General features: G+C 56.5%; 3 protein-coding genes across 3 annotated transcripts in view; all 3 read left to right on the forward strand.

Moving 5' to 3' along the window:
* RPL10 (ribosomal protein L10) overlaps positions 1–16,615 on the forward strand; it is a 70,533-nt gene that overhangs the window by 42,667 nt on the left and 11,251 nt on the right. The window lies entirely within an intron of this gene.
* Positions 2,640–5,503, forward strand: EMD (emerin). Its single transcript, XM_066356166.1, has 6 exons — positions 2,640–2,905; positions 3,076–3,183; positions 3,340–3,417; positions 3,631–3,764; positions 4,614–4,660; positions 4,743–5,503. The coding sequence occupies exons 1-6, from the start codon at positions 2,824–2,826 to the stop codon at positions 5,074–5,076; spliced, it is 783 nt and encodes a 260-aa protein (XP_066212263.1). The 5' UTR covers positions 2,640–2,823; the 3' UTR covers positions 5,077–5,503.
* On the forward strand, positions 7,429–13,744 carry LOC136386290 (filamin-A-like). The gene is made up of 12 exons (XM_066357781.1): positions 7,429–7,483; positions 8,939–8,997; positions 9,126–9,239; positions 9,324–9,467; positions 10,582–10,705; positions 10,788–10,948; positions 11,034–11,124; positions 11,211–11,380; positions 11,448–11,513; positions 11,625–11,771; positions 13,245–13,457; positions 13,577–13,744. Exons 1-12 carry the CDS (start codon positions 7,429–7,431, stop codon positions 13,742–13,744), a joined length of 1,512 nt encoding a protein of 503 aa, XP_066213878.1.

Consider the following 16,615-nt stretch of genomic DNA (forward strand, 5'->3'; position numbering starts at 1 on the left):
CACAATAATCACCATCTTATGACTTTTGTTACATGAACTCTTTCAAGCATTCAAATACTGCATAAAACCCAAAGAATCTTTAACATCCTTGAAGAGGAAAGTTAAGTTTTGTCCAGTATTAAGAAGATTCTGATCTTACAGAGAACACTAATAACTTAGGGAACAATCATGTCCTTGGATATGGATGCTAAGAAATATATTCGTGTTGATATTACTTTTCCTTACAATTTTCAATCTGGCTGGAATTGCAAATTATACACTATATTGCTTAGAAGCCATTCTCCGTCCTTAAAGGAGAAACTCTCTTCTTCCTCTTGACTTGGACTTGATGTCTTCCTAGCCCTTTCCCCCTGGCTGCAGTTCCATAGAGACTCCTCTCCTTTAACCCTGCCCACCCTTCCCAGGAAGACTTCCTTGGAGGCCTCAGATTTCCTGCAACAGCCCTTCTGAGGACTTGGAACCCCTACTGGGCCAGGCCATTGACACAAGGACTACATATTGGCTGGGGGAACAGTCCATGAATGAATCGCTGCACTTGGGGCCGTTGGCCAATTCTCCTTCCTCTCTGGTCCCTCAATTCTTCCTCTGTGTGATGGGGGTGATGCAGACGGCCTCTCAGTTCTGATTGTCAAGGGCTCTCCCTGGTTTCTAGTGGTCTGGGGCTGTACTTGGGCACAGGGGACCATCACAGTTCAGCTTCCTGGTGCCATTTGTGGTGGAACCTCATAGTGGGACAACAGTGGGGGACATAAAAGGCAGAGTGCCGAGGCAGGTGCCAGGGGAGGGGATGTTCCTTGGGGAGAAGGCAAACCTAGAATTCCTTGACCTCATAAGGAAACAGCTTGGATGCATACAGGGAGGGGTGGCACGGTGGAGGACTGGGCCTCTGGGACATGGGCCAGCATTGCAGAAGGCTTGGAGAGGTGCTGGGGAATCTAATCTTGCCAAAATTCAAAATTCCTTAAGGCAGCCTTTGAGCGGCCCAGAGCCCAAATGACATCTCTCTCCCTGCTCTGAAGTTATGCATTTGGCTGGGACCCACACCCCCCCTCTTCATCTTTCAGGAGACAGAGCATGCCTGCCTTTACTCTCAAACCAAGCCAACAGCAAATCTTCTGAGAGTCTTTGTGGGCAAACCAGGGCTCCATCTCTTTACCATTCCTTGTGTGGCCACTTCTTCCCTCCATGAGCAAACCTCCATGGAGAACTGGTCTGTGTCCCTCACCAGCTGGGCTAGCCAGCCTGAATCTGAACCAGAGCCCTCCTCTTTTCTGCTCCCCGCCACCAGCTGTCATCTATGAGAGCAAGGGTAGCACCTCATCTTCCCATGCTCTGAGTTATGGGCCTGCCTGGGGAGGGGCACCTCAGTTGGCCCCACACTCCACTGGTTGTCTTTGTTTAGAATCTGCATGAGACAGTTTCTCAAACTCCACGGGACAGCTCTTTACTGACAAGTGCCCTTACCAGCTCCTAGTGACAGTCTAGGCTCCTCAGTAGGCCTTGGTGCATTCTGTGGTTCGCTACCATTACACGGAAGCCCACCCAGACCCAAGTGTTCAGAGCCTGCTAAGCTTTTTTGGAAACCCTAAACAGGCCACTCTTGGTATGGAAAGGCCCCCATGGCTCCCCGCCTGGTTGCCTCCTGTGTCACACTGGGCTCAGGGGCCATTCAGAGAGGCGTGGAAACCCTCAGTGCCCCAGGTGGACGGCAACCCCAGCCAAACATTCGCTGTCTGTGCACACATCACACAGTGCCCTCTGCCAGTGCCCACTGGCACGCTGGCCTCTTCCAAGACTGTTAGCTCCTGGAGTGCTGGCAGCCTCCTGGCCTAGTGCCCCACTTCCTCCTGGGTGGAGCAGGGAAGGAGGGAGGTGGTGGGGACCGCCAGGCGCAGGTGCACAGGCCAGAGCCACGCAGAGCGGAAAGGCCGGCCCCGGAACAGGGGAGTCTTGAGAGGGTGGAGGGGAGCCTGGGGGGTAACCTAGGCCCCAGGCTCTGTCGGGGGTGCTTCCCTAGTGTACTGCACGCTCTCAAAACGTTCACAGCAGCGCCTGGCTCAGGACCCGCGCTCTTCATGGGTTAACCCTTAGGATTGGGCCGCTTCCCGCTACTGCCCATAAGACATGCCAGGGTGTGGCCGGGGAACCCCAGATTCTGGAGCCCGCGGTAGCGGGAGCCGCGAAGATGGGGCGGGCCCACGTGACTCTGGAAAGGCAAGCCACACCCAGCACGCCAGCCCCGCCCCGCTCCCAGGCCCTGCTCGGTTTCTGCGGGTTCCACTCGCAGGGGCCCCACTCCTCCTCACTTCTCGCCGGAACACGCAGCGGGTGATGACTAGGCTCGCTGGTCCCGCCCCGCTCCCATGTCCAGACGCGTCTACTCTTATTCCCCTTACACTCAGGCCCCGCCCCTTTCTCACACGTAGCGCGGACTTCACAGCGTGTGATGCCTGCCTCGCCAACCTAATCCTTTCCCTAGGCGCGCGGCCCCGCCTGCTCGCACGGTTCAACTGGTCTGCGCCGCTTCGGCTCCGGCTCACCGCCCCGCCCCGCTCCTCTTTCACCTCCAGCCAATCCCGCCCTTTGGTGAGGTCTGCTCATCAGCCCCGCCCACTGCGCTGGCTTCTTCCCCCGCGGACTAGCTCCGCCTTGCTCGGCGCGCGCAGCCCGTGGATTCCGAGGTTGCGACGTGAGCGTGATGTCGGCGTGACGCGAGTGCTGCCGTTCCCGAGGCGCTCGCGCTTCCCCAACCGCGGTCCGAGGCAGTCGTAGCTAGGCCTGTCTCGCCAGGCCCAGGCTGCCCCTAGGCCTCCGCCTGCCGCCATGGATGACTACGCGGTCCTGTCGGACGCTGAGCTGGCCGCCGTGCTGCGCCAGTACAACATCCCGCACGGGCCTGTCGTGGGTACGCGGCGGCGGGCGGGCCCCTTCCCCGCGCTTGGCCCTGAGCCTCCCCCTCACCCCTCCTCGGGCCCCAGCCTCGCTCCCATGGCCAGGCCAGTCTACTTCGCGCCCCCTCCTGGGAGTCCCTCTGTACCCACACCCCTGACGGCCCTGCGCTGCGTGTCTGGCCAGGCTCCACTCGCAAGCTCTACGAAAAGAAAATCTTCGAGTACGAGACCCAGAGACGGAGGCTTTCGCCCCCAAACTCGTCTGCATCCTCTCACTCCTTTCGGTTCTCTGGTGAGGTCCCCGTCCCGGAGCTCCACCTGGCTGCCCGTGGAAACAGGGTTAGGGTGGATTGGGTCGCGCGGGTGTGGCTGGGGGCGCTGGCCAGGAGGGGCAGGGGAAAAAGAGCTTGGGGGCAAATGGTCCTGCTCCCCCCCCCCCCACATTCAGACGTAGATTCATCATCAGTGAACTCGGATATGTACGATTTGCCCAAGAAAGAGGACGCCTTACTTTACCAGAGCAAGGGTAAGGCAGCGGTGGGTTGGGCCCTGACATTTCCATTCCACTCCCTCAGGAGCCCCAGTATCAGGGAGAACCTGAGACCTCAATTCCCACTGCCTCTCAGCAGTCCGGTGGGGAGAAACCATCACAGACCCCAAATGGGATTCAAATTAAGGCCATTGGGCCAGGTGGGGGACACCACTACCCCCTCTGCTACCTTTGCCCCCCCCTTTCAAGGCTATAATGATGACTACTATGAGGAGAGTTACATGAACACCAGGACTTATGGGGAACCTGAGTTTGTGTTCACATCCAAGGGTCTCCGCCAGCCCTCGGCTTCACTCTCAGATGCTGACACCTTTCACCACCAGGTGAGCTAGCTGTTGGGTACCCAGTACTTGGGTACAATCTAAGGGGGGTCATAGCTGGGTTTGGATAAATCAAGGGGGTCCCTGGATACAAATGGTGGCTCTCAAGCCTCCAGGGAGAAATGAGGTCAGCAGACACCTGTCTGATCAGGGTCTTCCTTTGGAGGGATGTCAGAACCATTTGACTAGAGCACTTGAGACATGCTCTACACCAGGGGTCCCCAAACTTTTTACACAGGGGGCCAATTCACTGTCCCTTAGACCGTTGGAGGGCCGGACTATAAAAAAAAACTATGAACAAATCCCTATGCACACTGCACATATCTTATTTTAAAGTAAAAAAACAAAACGGGAACAAATACAATATTTAAAATAAAGAACAAGTAAATTTAAATCAACAAACTGACCAGTATTTCAATGGGAACTACGGGCCTGCTTTTGGCTAATGAGATGGTCAATGGGCTTCTCTCACTGACCACCAATGAAAGAGGTGCCCCTTCCGGAAGTGCGGTGGGGGCCGGATAAATGGCTTCAGGGGGCCGCATGTGGCCCGCGGGCCATAGTTTGGGGACCCCTGCTCTACACCCTAGTTTGGGATCTAGATTTGAGCTCTTTCTGAGAATCCTGGGGCAGAAAGTAGTATGCAAGCAGCCAGGACGGTTACTGAACAACTGGCTAAGCCCCCACAGAAATAAGACCAGGAAGGAGTTCAGAATGGTTCTGGATGGGGACAGGGCCCTGACCTTTAAGCAATGGTCAGAATAGGCCAGCCAGGGAAGTTTGGACTGAGAGATATGACAGGACCACGCTGACCTTGCCCATCAGTCTCTTCACCCTGATTCTCTTCTTTAGGTGCGTGATGACAGTCTTCTCTCTTCAGAAGAGGAGGGCAAGAATAGGTAAGTAGTGAGGAGGGCCAGTGACCAGGACTGATTCTGGGCCCAGGCCCTCCTGGCGCATCTGCTCCTCTCTTTGCTTCAGGGAACGCCCCGTATATGGCCGGGACAGTGCCTACCAGAACATCGCACACTACCGCCCTGCTTCTAACGTCTCCAGAAGCTCCCTGAGCCTGTCCTATTATCCCACCTCCTCCTCCACCTCTTCTGGGTTATCTTCCTCATCTTCCCCACCCTCATGGCTCACCCGCCGTGCTATTCGGCCAGAAAAGCAGGCCCCTGGAGCTGGTGTGGGCCAGGACCGCCAGGTCCCACTCTGGGGCCAGTTGCTCCTTTTCTTGGTTTTTGCTGCCTTCTTGCTCTTGGTGTATTACTCCATGCAGCCTGAGGATGGCAACCCCTTTCAGATGGAGCCCTAAGGGTCTGGCTGGCTTTGTGGCCAGCTGCTCTTAGAAGTCTTGGCCAATTGCCTTAGTGTTTGCTGGGGGTGGGGGTGGGGGTTTTTCTCTGTGTTCTAGCTTGGGGGTGCTGGACCTGGCCTGGGGCAGTGCTTGCTACCCCTGTCTTGTGCTGCCTTGTCCTGCCTCATCCTGCCTTGTCCTGCCAGGGAGGCAGCAGACCCAGGCCCTCGACATCATGGTGTGCCTGGGTAAGCCTTCCTCTGGAGTCTCCTGACCCTGCTTGCCTATGACCCTTAGGGCCCAGGAGGGCAAGACCTTTCTCCTGGAGAGGAGAACATAGTTGTCATCGCATGCCTCCTGTTCTTGTCACCTTGTTGGGGGATTAACCAAAGGCCACCCTGACTTTTGTTTTCGTGGACACAATAAAAAGACCATTTATTTTTAACGTGTGGGCTCTTCCTGCTGGGGGAGGGGTTGGGCTCCTCTGCTTGGGGCCCATACCCTGGGTTTCCAGGATCGCCACTTGACTCTGTTGGTTCTCCCTTCTTGCTTTGGGTTTGGGGTAGGGATCACATTCTACCTACACATGCGTTTGTGCTTTGCTTGTGGGGTCCACTCCCAGACCTCTTGTAACTACAGTGTGTCCGTAAAGTCATGGTGCACTTTTGACCGGTCACAGGAAAGCAACAAAAGACGATAGAAATGTGAAATCTGCACCAAATAAAAGGAAAACCCTCCAAGTTTCGTACCTATTCAGTGCAGTTTGATGTGGGCTCACGCACAGATTTTTTAGGGTTCCTTAGGTAGCTATCCCGTATAGCCTCTACAGACTCATCACTGACTGATGGCCTACCAGAACGGGGTTTCTCTACCAAACTGCCGGTTTCCTTCAACTGCTTATCCCACTGAGTAATGTTATTCCTATGTGGTGGCGCTTCGTTATAAACGCGCTGATATTCGCGTTGCACTTTGGTCATGGATTCGAATTTAGCGAGCCACAGAACACACTGAACTTTCCTCTACTGTCCACGTCTCGACTGGCATTGGCCGTGGGCTGCTCCGCTGTATACATGGTGTTACGTCATCATCTGCGCATGTGCACATGCTGCCACATTCTACAGAAACTGGGAGGGTTTTCCTTTTATTTGGTGCAGATTTCACATTTCTATCGTCTTTTGTTGCTTTCCTGTGACCGGTCAAAAGTGCACCATGACTTTACGGACACACTGTACTTACGAAAATAACTGCTGTACCATCGGATGTGAAAAGCCCAGTTGGAAATGCAGGTGAGGCTGCTGCATGCATAATGCTGGCTGTGGATGCTTTAACCAGGAAGAGCTGACACCAACCTCAGTGTTTAAGGGCAGCATGTGCTCGGTGGACCTTTTTTTCCTATAAAGCCACTTGTTTAATGATATGGGGAAGGTTCCCAGTACTCTGAAATGCCCCATCACCTCTGGGTAATCCTATTCTTCAACTGACTATATTTTTATGTTCAGGTTTTCTGTCCTAGTTATTTCATAATCTTAGAATTTTACATGTACATTTTTAAGTGAGTACTAAGGAAACCCAGGGTAGAATGCCATGTGAGGCTATTCATCCTGTTGGTACACTTTCAGCAAAGCTTGGGGAAGCATGGAGGGGCTGACATCTGCTCCATGCAGGCAGTTGGGAAGCAGAGATGAGTCCAGGGCTTCTAGAACAGGTTGGGCCTTGGCATCAGTCCGTTTCACCTCTGACTGGCTCCTTGCTACAGGTGGTATGACTCATCAGATGCCAGACTCTCACCTGGCACAGTGCCCGTGCAGCACCAGCATGTGCACCCTGGGCTCCTGAGCCTTTGGGGCTCTCAGTGTCTGGCCACGGCAAGCTCGGATCTGGGCCGAGACTGGGACGCACTTACCCTCAGCTCCTGGCCATTTCTCTTTGCTGCATCCTAGTCTCTCCCCACATTTTTTATGTTTTTCTAAAAGTAATACATGCTTTTTGTACATTTAGAATATAAAAAAGAATGAAAGAAATGAATTGCCTCTATTTTTCTCATCACTCCCGCAGCTGCAGCCTCCCATATTTGCTGCAAGCCACTCTTGCCTGGCTTGTCCCCCAGTGCACAGCCACCTGTGGCACGGACTCCCCAGACCTGCGGACTGCCCCTCAGCATCTCAGTGCAAGGGCTCAGCCCTGGTGCTCTATGGCGGGCGGTAGACAAGGGCAGGAAATGCAGCATCATCACTGACAATAGGGCTGATGATCGCATCAGATGAGCCTGTATGGGGGAGGAACAGAACAAGTAGGCAGGTAACTAGTGCACCAGGACCCCAGAGGGGCAAGGTGACACAGCTGGTTTCAACAACTGATCCCTAATCAAGTATGTCAGGAGGGACCCCCCACAAGCACTACCTGGGACTGCAGTTACGCTGGAGAGGTAAGTAGAGCCTAGCAAAACCCCATGTCAGGTCTGGGGAAGTGGCAAGGTTGACATGCCAAGGCTCTGGAGTAGCTGGGGTGTAGAAAAGGGACAGCGTGAGAGGGAGGGAAGCTGGGCTTGGGACATCCCAAGGAAGAGGAGAGATGGCTCTGGTCTCTCATTTGTTTCACCAAACGGGAAAGCTAGGTAGTTAAGCTTGCCAACCACGGTCGTGTCCGGCATGAGAAAAGAGGCAACACCCATGTGACACAGTTTCCCCCTTTTCATTAATTTGTTCCCCAAGGGCAACCATATCCATCACCATGTGCCAGATGGATTGCTGAGGGCTCTCAGCCAAGGGACTTCGGGCCCCCTGCCCCAGGGGTCTGAGGACACCCCAGCCCAGGGAATCCTGATAGCTCCTCAGAAGCCCAGATTTCCCCAAGGACTCCCTCTCAGGCTTGGTCTCACTCCCCAGGGCTTCCTGAGACCCTGGAGTGCTCTTGTACTGCCTCCAGTCATCCCGAGGGCTGTGCACACCCTCACTCCCATGCTTCACAGCCAAACCCCAGAGCTTGGGAGCCCTATAAGGGTACTTCACTGGTCCCTAGTGCTCTGGGTACCCCAACCTAAAGGTTTCGAGGGCTCTCTGGACCCCCAAGGGAAGCCCAGACTTGAAGGCATCCACCTGGTATTTTCCAGGGCTCTAGGACTTCCCTTCCTTGAGAACTCCAAGGGGATCCTCCTCCCGAAAGCCCCCTAGGGCTCTGGGTCGCCCCTCCATGCAGAAACCCAGGGCTCATGTAGTCCCACTCCCCAGGACTCAGGCCCATCATCCACATTCCCCTTCCCTCCCAAATGCTCCACCAGTGCAGAAGACACAGCAGGGGGCAGCAGTGGACTGTGGTGCAGCAGGTCATGGTTCCGCTTCCATTGGGGGTACCACCTGAGCAGGACTCTGTTGGGGAGCTGAACTGTATCCTGGAAGTGGGGGGTGGGTACAGGGAGGAGTGAGTGCCCGTGCTGGTGGGGCAAAGGGTTGAGCCGAGAAGCACCACTCCTGACCACCATGAACTTGGTCCTCCTGACAGGCTCAGGGGAAGCGAGGACAGCACAGGGCAGGTCCAGAGGTGCCCTGGCCTTGAACCCCAGGCTGCACAATAGCCAGGTGTCAAGTGAGAGAGGGTGCCTATTAAGCCAGTGGGGTTCCAGCACCAACCACGCAGCCTCCAAGAGGATAGCCTAAGGCAGGGGTCTCAAACTTGCGGCCTGACGGCCGCATGCAGCCCGCCGAACAATTTTGTGCGGCCCGCAGACTAATCTACGAAGTTCAAAATATAAATATTAAATAAGGCATGCACATCCTGTGGCTTCATGAGGATTGACCACCAGGGGCTCTGAAAGCCTTAAAGGACTGGAAAGTAACACTGGATTTTCACCATTACTGTACCTGGAGCTGGACTGCTGGCCTAGGCCTCAGTCCCTTCAAGGCTGACATCCGAGAGGCACCGCAGGACTTCCATCCAGACAGGGTAAAGGGCACATGCTGCTGGCCTGGGTCTGGGCTGACTGGGTCCGGACCCTGGGCTGCTATCACTAGCATTGTGTTCCCGCCACTCTGTGCATGTGGTCCCCTGAGATCTGGGTGGCCTCCCAACAGGTAAAGGCACGTGGCCCTGGGTTGGAGAAGACAGGCGTGGCTGTCAACAAACCAGCAGAGTTCACCGTGGATGCTAAGCACGGCGGGAAGGCCCCTCTCCGGGTTCAAGTGCAGGTGGGGCCCCCAACCATGGCGTGGAGTGAGGGGCGGGCAGGTCCCCAGATCTGGGCACTGACCAGTTCGCCGCCTACGTTCCAGGACAACGAGGGCTGCCCCGTGGAGGCATCAGTCAAGGACAATGGCAACGGCACCTATAGCTGCTCCTACGTGCCCAGGAAGCCCGTGAAGCACACAGCCATGGTGTCCTGGGGAGGCGTCAGCATCCCTAACAGCCCCTTCCGGGTGAGCCAGCTCTCCGCAGGACTCGAACAGTCCTTAGCACATCTCCCTAGGGTCCCTGTTTGGTTTTCATCTAGATCTGTTCCATATAAACTGAGTCCCCTACAACTCACCCATCTCAAGCACACAGCTCAGTAGTTCTGAGTCCTTTCAGAGCTGTGCAGTCCTCACCACAATTGAAGGCTATATCGTTTCCATCATCCCAAACAGACATTCCTCTGCCCCGAAATCTTCCTCCCCCTGCCCTAAGCAACCACTAACCTGCTTCCTGACTGTGGGCTTGTCTGTTCTGGACATTTGCTAGAGATCGAATCGTGCAATATCTGGCCTCTTGTATCCGGTTGCTTTCACTCAACGTTATGTTTTCATTGTGGTTCTTCTACACATTAGCATGAATCCGTACTTCCTGCCTTTTCTTTCTGGTTTTTTTTTTTTTAATTGTTATGGACTTTTTTTTTAAGAGAGGAAGAGAGAGAGTGAATGACAGGAACATCAATCTCTTCCTGTATGTGCCTTGAGCAAGGATCGAACGGCCAACCTCTGTGCTTTAGGATGATGCTCTAACCAATTGAGCTATCCAGCCAGGGCCGTTTTGTTTTTGCTTTTAAGATTTTATTTACTGATTTTAGAGGAAAGAGGGAGAGAGAGAGAGAAAGAGAGAAAGAGGGATAGAAGTGGAGGGGGGCAAGAAGCATCAGCTCATAGTTGCTTCGCATATGTGCCTTGACTGGGAAAGCCCGGGGATTTGAACCGGCGACCTCAGCATTCCAGGTCGACGCCCCATCCACCGCACTGCCGCAGGCCAGGCGCTTACCACCTCTTCATGGCTGAATGATATTCCATTGTGTGGATTAGACCACATTTTATTCAGTTATTCTTTGATGGGCCGTTGGTATGTTTTACCTTTTGGCTGTTGTGAGTAGTGCCACTATGATCATTTGGGTACAAGTGTGCAGCCAGTGATCTCATATGGTCATTTTATGGTTAATCATTTGAGGAGCCACTAGAGCCCTTCCCAAGGTGGTTGCACATTTTGCGTGTCAGCCAGCAGTGGAGGAAGGAACCCCCTGCCTCTGTAGGCTGGTCACGCCCTTGCACTTCCCTTTGTCCCGTGCAGGTGAACGTGGGAGCTGGCAGCCACCCAAACAAGGTCAAGGTGTATGGCCCAGGAGTGGCCAAGACAGGACTGAAGGCTCATGAGCCCACCTACTTCACTGTGGACTGCACGGAAGCCGGCCAGGGTAAGGCCCTGCCTCCGGGGGGTGGACGAGCAGGCGAGGCGTCGACACGAGGCCCCAGCCTCCACTCCCTCTCCTGCTACAGGCGATGTCAGCATCGGCATCAAGTGTGCCCCTGGCGTGGTTGGCCCCGCCGAGGCCGACATCGACTTTGACATCATTCGCAATGACAATGACACCTTTACGGTCAAGTACACGCCCCGTGGGGCTGGCAGCTACACCATCATGGTTCTCTTTGCTGACCAGGTGGGTGTTGCTGCTTCCCACCCCTCACACTGCTGGGTGTTGGGGCGCCGCTCTCCTCTCAGGCCTCTGCTCTCGCCCGCTGCAGGCCACACCGACCAGCCCCATCCGCGTCAAGGTGGAGCCCTCCCATGACGCCAGCAAGGTGAAGGCCGAGGGCCCTGGCCTCAGCCGCACTGGTGAGGAGGAGCACCCTCTGGGGAGGTCAGGGACCTCAAGGAGGATTGGGGCCAAGTGACCCGACGTGGCCACTTTGTTTCTTCAGGCGTTGAGCTTGGCAAACCCACCCACTTCACGGTCAATGCCAAAGCCGCCGGCAAAGGCAAACTGGACGTCCAGTTCTCAGGGCTGGCCAAGGGGGATGCAGTGCATGACGTGGACATCATTGACCACCATGATAACACCTACATGGTCAAGTACACTCCTGTACAGCAGGTAGCTGCCCTAACCCCTCCCCGCGCAGCTGCACCCGCTCACTACAGCACCAAGCCCTGGCACCCAGACGGTCAACTACGTGCCCAGCCGTGAAGGGCCCTACAGCATCTCCGTGCTCTATGGGGATGAGGAGGTGCCCCGCAGATAAGAGGGCATCCATTGCCAGGGTAGGGGTGTCAGGTGGAGCATCAAGAGCCTTCTTAACCACTCACAAAACCCTGGCCCAACAAACAGCCCCTTCAAGGTCAAGGTGCTGCCTACACACGATGCCAGCAAAGTGAAGGCTAGTGGCCCTGGGCTCAACACCACCGGCGTGCCCGCCAGCCTCCCTGTGGAGTTCACCATTGATGCAAAGGATGCTGGGGAAGGCCGGCTGGCTGTCCAGATCACGGTGAGCTGGCTTCTAGACGGCTTCCTGGCCCTGATGGGTCGCCACTCTGGGCACAGGGAAGGCAAAGAAAGGGAGCAGCACAGGCGATCCTGGACAGAGGCTACAGGACAGCAGGCCCGAGCCTGAGACTGGTACAGGCACGGGGCAGGAGGGAGTGAGACGGGAGCACTGTCATGTGAGGGGCTCCAGTGGAGGACCAGTAGCCGGCACCAGCAAAGAGCATCTGCCGGGACCCCATGCTGCTTGGGGCAAACAGCCTGGGACCTGCCTGAGCCACTGGCACCCAGAGGATACCCTGGATGCTAGGAGGACACAGGGAGGTGCAATCCCAGGCCATCGGCCAGGCCCACACACTGGGAGTTGAGGCCTGGCCACCTGCCCAGAGACAGCGGGCTGGTCACCCAGTCCCCATGCCCTAGCTGCTGCTCACCAGTGGGTACCAGGAACAGAGGAGAGGTCCCAGCCACATGCCCCCCACAGCGGTCGCACCCATTTCTCCTACTAAGTCAGAGGAGGAGACGACAGAGCATTCTATTGGGACCCACGCCCTCAATGCAGGTCCTGTCTGCCCTGAGTGCAGACAGGGCAGGGCAGGGGAGGGCCGGGGTGACGACCCCCGCCCCACGGCCAGCCTCCACCCCTGCCCCAGTCACACGTTTGCACCTGACCCTCCCTGCTGCCTAGCACCCCCCCCAGGAAGTTGGGAGGGATCCAGGTGGTGAAAGAGGGGCGCTGGACCCTCAGGGTAGGGCTGCCACCACCACTTCCCTCAACACTGAGGGGGTCTCAGCACGTAACAAGGGGAACAGGAAACACTAGTCCGGAGAACCCTTGGGGTCCCTGCAGGGCCTCCCAGCACGGCCAGCCTCACCCCACTCCAAGACATGGGGTTAGGGGCTCCAGGGCAGCCCCCTCTGAACCCCATGGAGCCAGCGGGCAGAGGAGCGGCAGCCACCAAGTCAGGGTCAGCAAGCGTGGGGGTGCAGGGTGCCGATGCTGGCCTCAGAGCCCTCGTGTGCACACGGCGATCACGGCTCAGGACCGTCTCATCCCGCTACAGGCCCCCACGCCATGCCAGCGGCCACAGGTCTCTGAGAGGGCAGGGACAGTCCCGCACGCCAGACTCCTCCTCAGGCCCGGAGTGTCTCCAGGGAGGGCTTTCCCTGGCAGGAGGACACTGCGCTGGTTGGAGGTCAGGCTGTTTTCAGCCACCCTGTGACCCAAAACGGGTGTCACAGCAGGTCCCCTTGAGCCCAGCGAGACCGCAGCCAGGGGAGCAGGGCTGAAGAAATCACCGATTCGTGGGCGCGGTAGAGGTTGCCCTTGGGGCAGCACAGCTGCTGGAGACAGGCCGGGCACAGACACCCCATGCTCACTGGGAAAGGACCCAAGTCCTCGGGTAGAGAGGGTGAAGGCCACCGGAGGCTGGCGGAGACAGGGTCTGGCTGGTGCTGTGTCTGTGCCCATCCTCAGAGCACACTACTAGGAGGCGCTCCCGCAGGAAAGGGTGTCGCGCAGCTGGGTGAGGGAGGATCCAGTGCCCCGCCAGCCCTGCATGGCCTGGCCTTCGTGGGCAGGCTGCCCCCAAGGGGAAAGACTGCAGGGCAAGCAGGCCCTCCTCACCGGTCCTCCTGCCCACGGCTGAAGGACGGGAAGGTGGCTCAGCCAGGCAGCGGCCGGGGAACGGTAAGGTCAGTGGTCCGATGACCTAGGAGCATGGGGCTGCACTGGGCAGCTTCTCCAGGGGAGACCCGGGACCATGTGTTGTGATACCCTGGCTGACTGTCCTCGGGAGTCATGACCAGGATCCCCGAGGCAAGGCCAGCAAGCCTCACCTTGGTCTCCGCTTCCGCTCCTGGGAAACAGAGAGCCTGGCTCCCCTGAAGCCTGCAGTCCTTGGGTTCAGGAAAGGCACGGCAGCCCGGGATGGTGCCAGCAGCTGTCACCAAGGGCCTCAGTGTTGCCAGCAGTGAGAGCCAACAAGGAAAGCACTCACTGCCCACAGAACCTCCTTGACAAATTCAGAGACACCAGGACTGTCATCGGGAAGTCACCTCCGAGCCCAGCCAAGAACCATGGTGCGGGTACATCTCCATGGAAACGAGATGCATCGGGCCTCCTTCAGCCACAGTGAGAGCTCCTTCCTTTCTGAACAACTGGACACATTGAAGCCCCGCAGGCCCACGCTGCTGGCTACCCCCTCCCAACAACCAGAACCCAGCCCTGGGCTACCTGACACCCTCCCTGAAGAAAAGGGACTTGTCGGCCTGCACCTCTCCACTCCCCGCTCCACCCACTTCAAGGCTGCATGGTGGAAGGCTGGAGGGGACAGGGCACGGCAGGGGGTAGGAGAGGGACCTTGCCTATGTGTAGAGAGAGGAGAAGGAGTGGGGGCAAGAATGAGCCACCGGGTGGGGACACTGGAGGGCAGGGACACCCTGCGGCCCTGCATGGGTGGGGACTGACAGGAGCAGCTGCTGTGATGAGAAAGAGCTTCCTGCCTCTGTGCCTGTGCTGCTCAAGTGGCCGGGACTGCCACCAGGGCTGCAAAGTCCCCTGCGGAGGGCAGAGATCAAACACTGGGGGCAGCTCGGGCTCTGACACACGTTCTTCTTTCTCTGTTTTTGTGTAATCTGTTTGCAACCCTTTTTTTTTTTTTAATTCATTTTAGAGAGGAGAGAGAAAGGGAGAGAGAGAGACAGAGAGGGAGGGAGAGAGGAGAGAGAGACAGAGAAAGAAGGTGGGGAGGAGCTGGAAGCATCAACTCCCGTATGTGCCTTGACCAGGCAAGCCCAGGGTTTCGAACCAGCGACCTCAGCATTTCCAGGTCGACGCTTTATCTACTGCGCCACCACAGGTCAGGCTGTTTGCAACCCTTTAAAGACAAAGAGCCACTCTGCCCTTACAAATACAGGCCCTACTTTTCTTAATCCTGGGGTAGAACTCTCACCCTTCCTTCCAGGGGTCCCCAAACTTTTTACACAGGGGGCCAGTTCACTGTCCCTCAGACCGTTGGAGGGCCGCCACATACAGTACTCTCACTGACCACCAATGAAAGAGGTGCCCCTTCCGGAAGTGCGGAGGGGGGCCGGATAAATGGCCTCAGGGGGCCGCATGCGGCCCGCGGGCCGGGCCTTAGTTTGGGGACGCCTGCTTTAGACAAAGGACACGATCTTCAGGGGCTATTCTGTGAGGAACCAGGAGTCCTTGCTGCTGGACACAAAGGTTTAGGAGCAAGGACACTCCTCAGAGCCTTCTCACTTGCTGTGAACAGAACACCTTCGCCCTAGTGGCTGTCGTCACCGTCCCCTCCAGCACTGTTCCAGGGTTGACCTGTGTGACTTGGAATGTCACTTAGAGATGAAGTGATAAAAAGATTGTGGCTTCCATCTTGGGGCCGCTCACCCCTCTCCCCTGGCTCTGGGGAAGCCCTGCCCTGAACAGCCCCACAGACAGGCCCTGTGGGGAGGCACTGAGACCCCTGCCACGGCCATCTGAGTGGACTTGAAGACAGAGCCACCGCCACCAGGTAGACCAGAGGCCTGCAGCCAGCTGGTACCTTGACTGCAGCCTGTGACAGACCCTAAGTCACAACTCCCCAGCCAATCCCTCTAGTATTCTGTCCTTCACACACTTAGGGACATCACAAGTGTTTGTCGCATCAGGGCGCTACACTTGGGGCAATTTGTTATGCAGCAACAGGGAACCGATACACAATTATAAACAGAGAAGGGGCCACTAAGTAAGTCTGAAGCAAACAAACCGACAAGAAACCCCAGAAGCAAGTAGGAAAAGCCTGCACAGTCTGAGGACATGGAAACTAAACTCGTCTGCCTGACCAAACAAACCCCAAACCACAAAGTCAAGAGACAAGTGACAAAGTGGGGGGAAATGGTGGCAAGATGTGACTCAGCGCTCTTATTAATATTAATGTATAGAAAGAGCTTGAACAGGGAACAGCCTGCCGACCCCAAAGGAAAAGGGGATCAAGGAGGGGAAACGTGGAAAACAAAAGCCAAAATTTCCTCCGCAAGCTGTTCCCACAGCCAGAATATGCTCAGGTGCTGAGAGGCTCCGGGGACAAACGGTGGCCGGTGACTGCCAATGCACTTCGCCTGACATCTAGGTGCACTCCAACTAGATGATGGGCCACCGGGAAGCCAAATAAACGCTGACCACTGCAAACATTGGCCAAAGAAAGAGGGTGGTGCTTGCAGGCAGTGACAACGAGGAGCTGGGAGACCTTCTTGGTGAGGAGCATCCAGCAGGAAAGGTGGAGACTTCCCACCAGCTCAAGGGCCGGCCACACCCGCAGACCTGACAACTGTCATGGTAGTTCCCGGGCAGAAAGCCACTTTCTGAACTGTGTGCCCCCAAATCCATGTCCTTGCTCTCAGGGCCCATGTTCCTTTCTTATCCCCGAGCTCGGGGTTTGGGTCTTTCCTCTGCCTCACCAGAGAGTTCCTTCCAGCCCTACCCCCAGGCACAAATCTGATCTGTCTCTCTCTCTGCTGCATGTCCAGATGTTATCAGATACAGGCTGGGAATTGCTGAGCACCTGCTCAAACCCGACCCCTTTCCCAGCCTGGGCTGTGGACAGTGCCCTTTAGTGTGCCCAGGCAGGGGACAGTGACTGCTGCTAAACAGGAAGCCCCTGATGTCTCGAGCACTAGCCCCCTCCTAGCATTTCCCAGATCTGCGGGGACCCTGCAAAGGAGACAGCCCCAAATAGGGCAGGGGACACACACATAGCAGCTCCAAGCCTTCAAAGAAGTGCCTCTCCCAGTGGGGCCCCTGGACCAGCGGCATCAGCATCACGGGGAGATTGTGAGAGTCACAGACTC

The sequence above is a fragment of the Saccopteryx leptura genome, chromosome X (genome assembly GCF_036850995.1).
Source record: "Saccopteryx leptura isolate mSacLep1 chromosome X, mSacLep1_pri_phased_curated, whole genome shotgun sequence".
Classification (NCBI taxonomy): Eukaryota; Metazoa; Chordata; class Mammalia; order Chiroptera; family Emballonuridae; genus Saccopteryx; species Saccopteryx leptura.

Excerpts from the sequence above, each read along its gene's own strand:
- EMD (XM_066356166.1), top strand. The coding sequence starts at position 2,824 with ATGGATGACTACGCGGTCCTGTCGGACGCTGAGCTGGCCGCCGTGCTG. Across the intron at positions 3,418-3,630 it reads CTTACTTTACCAGAGCAAGG|GCTATAATGATGACTACTAT; the intron begins GTAAGGCAGCGG and ends CCCCCTTTCAAG. Across the intron at positions 4,661-4,742 it reads GAAGAGGAGGGCAAGAATAG|GGAACGCCCCGTATATGGCC; the intron begins GTAAGTAGTGAG and ends TCTTTGCTTCAG.
- LOC136386290 (XM_066357781.1), top strand. The coding sequence starts at position 7,429 with ATGTCAGGAGGGACCCCCCACAAGCACTACCTGGGACTGCAGTTACGC. Across the intron at positions 8,998-9,125 it reads AGGACTTCCATCCAGACAGG|GTAAAGGCACGTGGCCCTGG; the intron begins GTAAAGGGCACA and ends GCCTCCCAACAG. Across the intron at positions 9,468-10,581 it reads TCCCTAACAGCCCCTTCCGG|GTGAACGTGGGAGCTGGCAG; the intron begins GTGAGCCAGCTC and ends TGTCCCGTGCAG.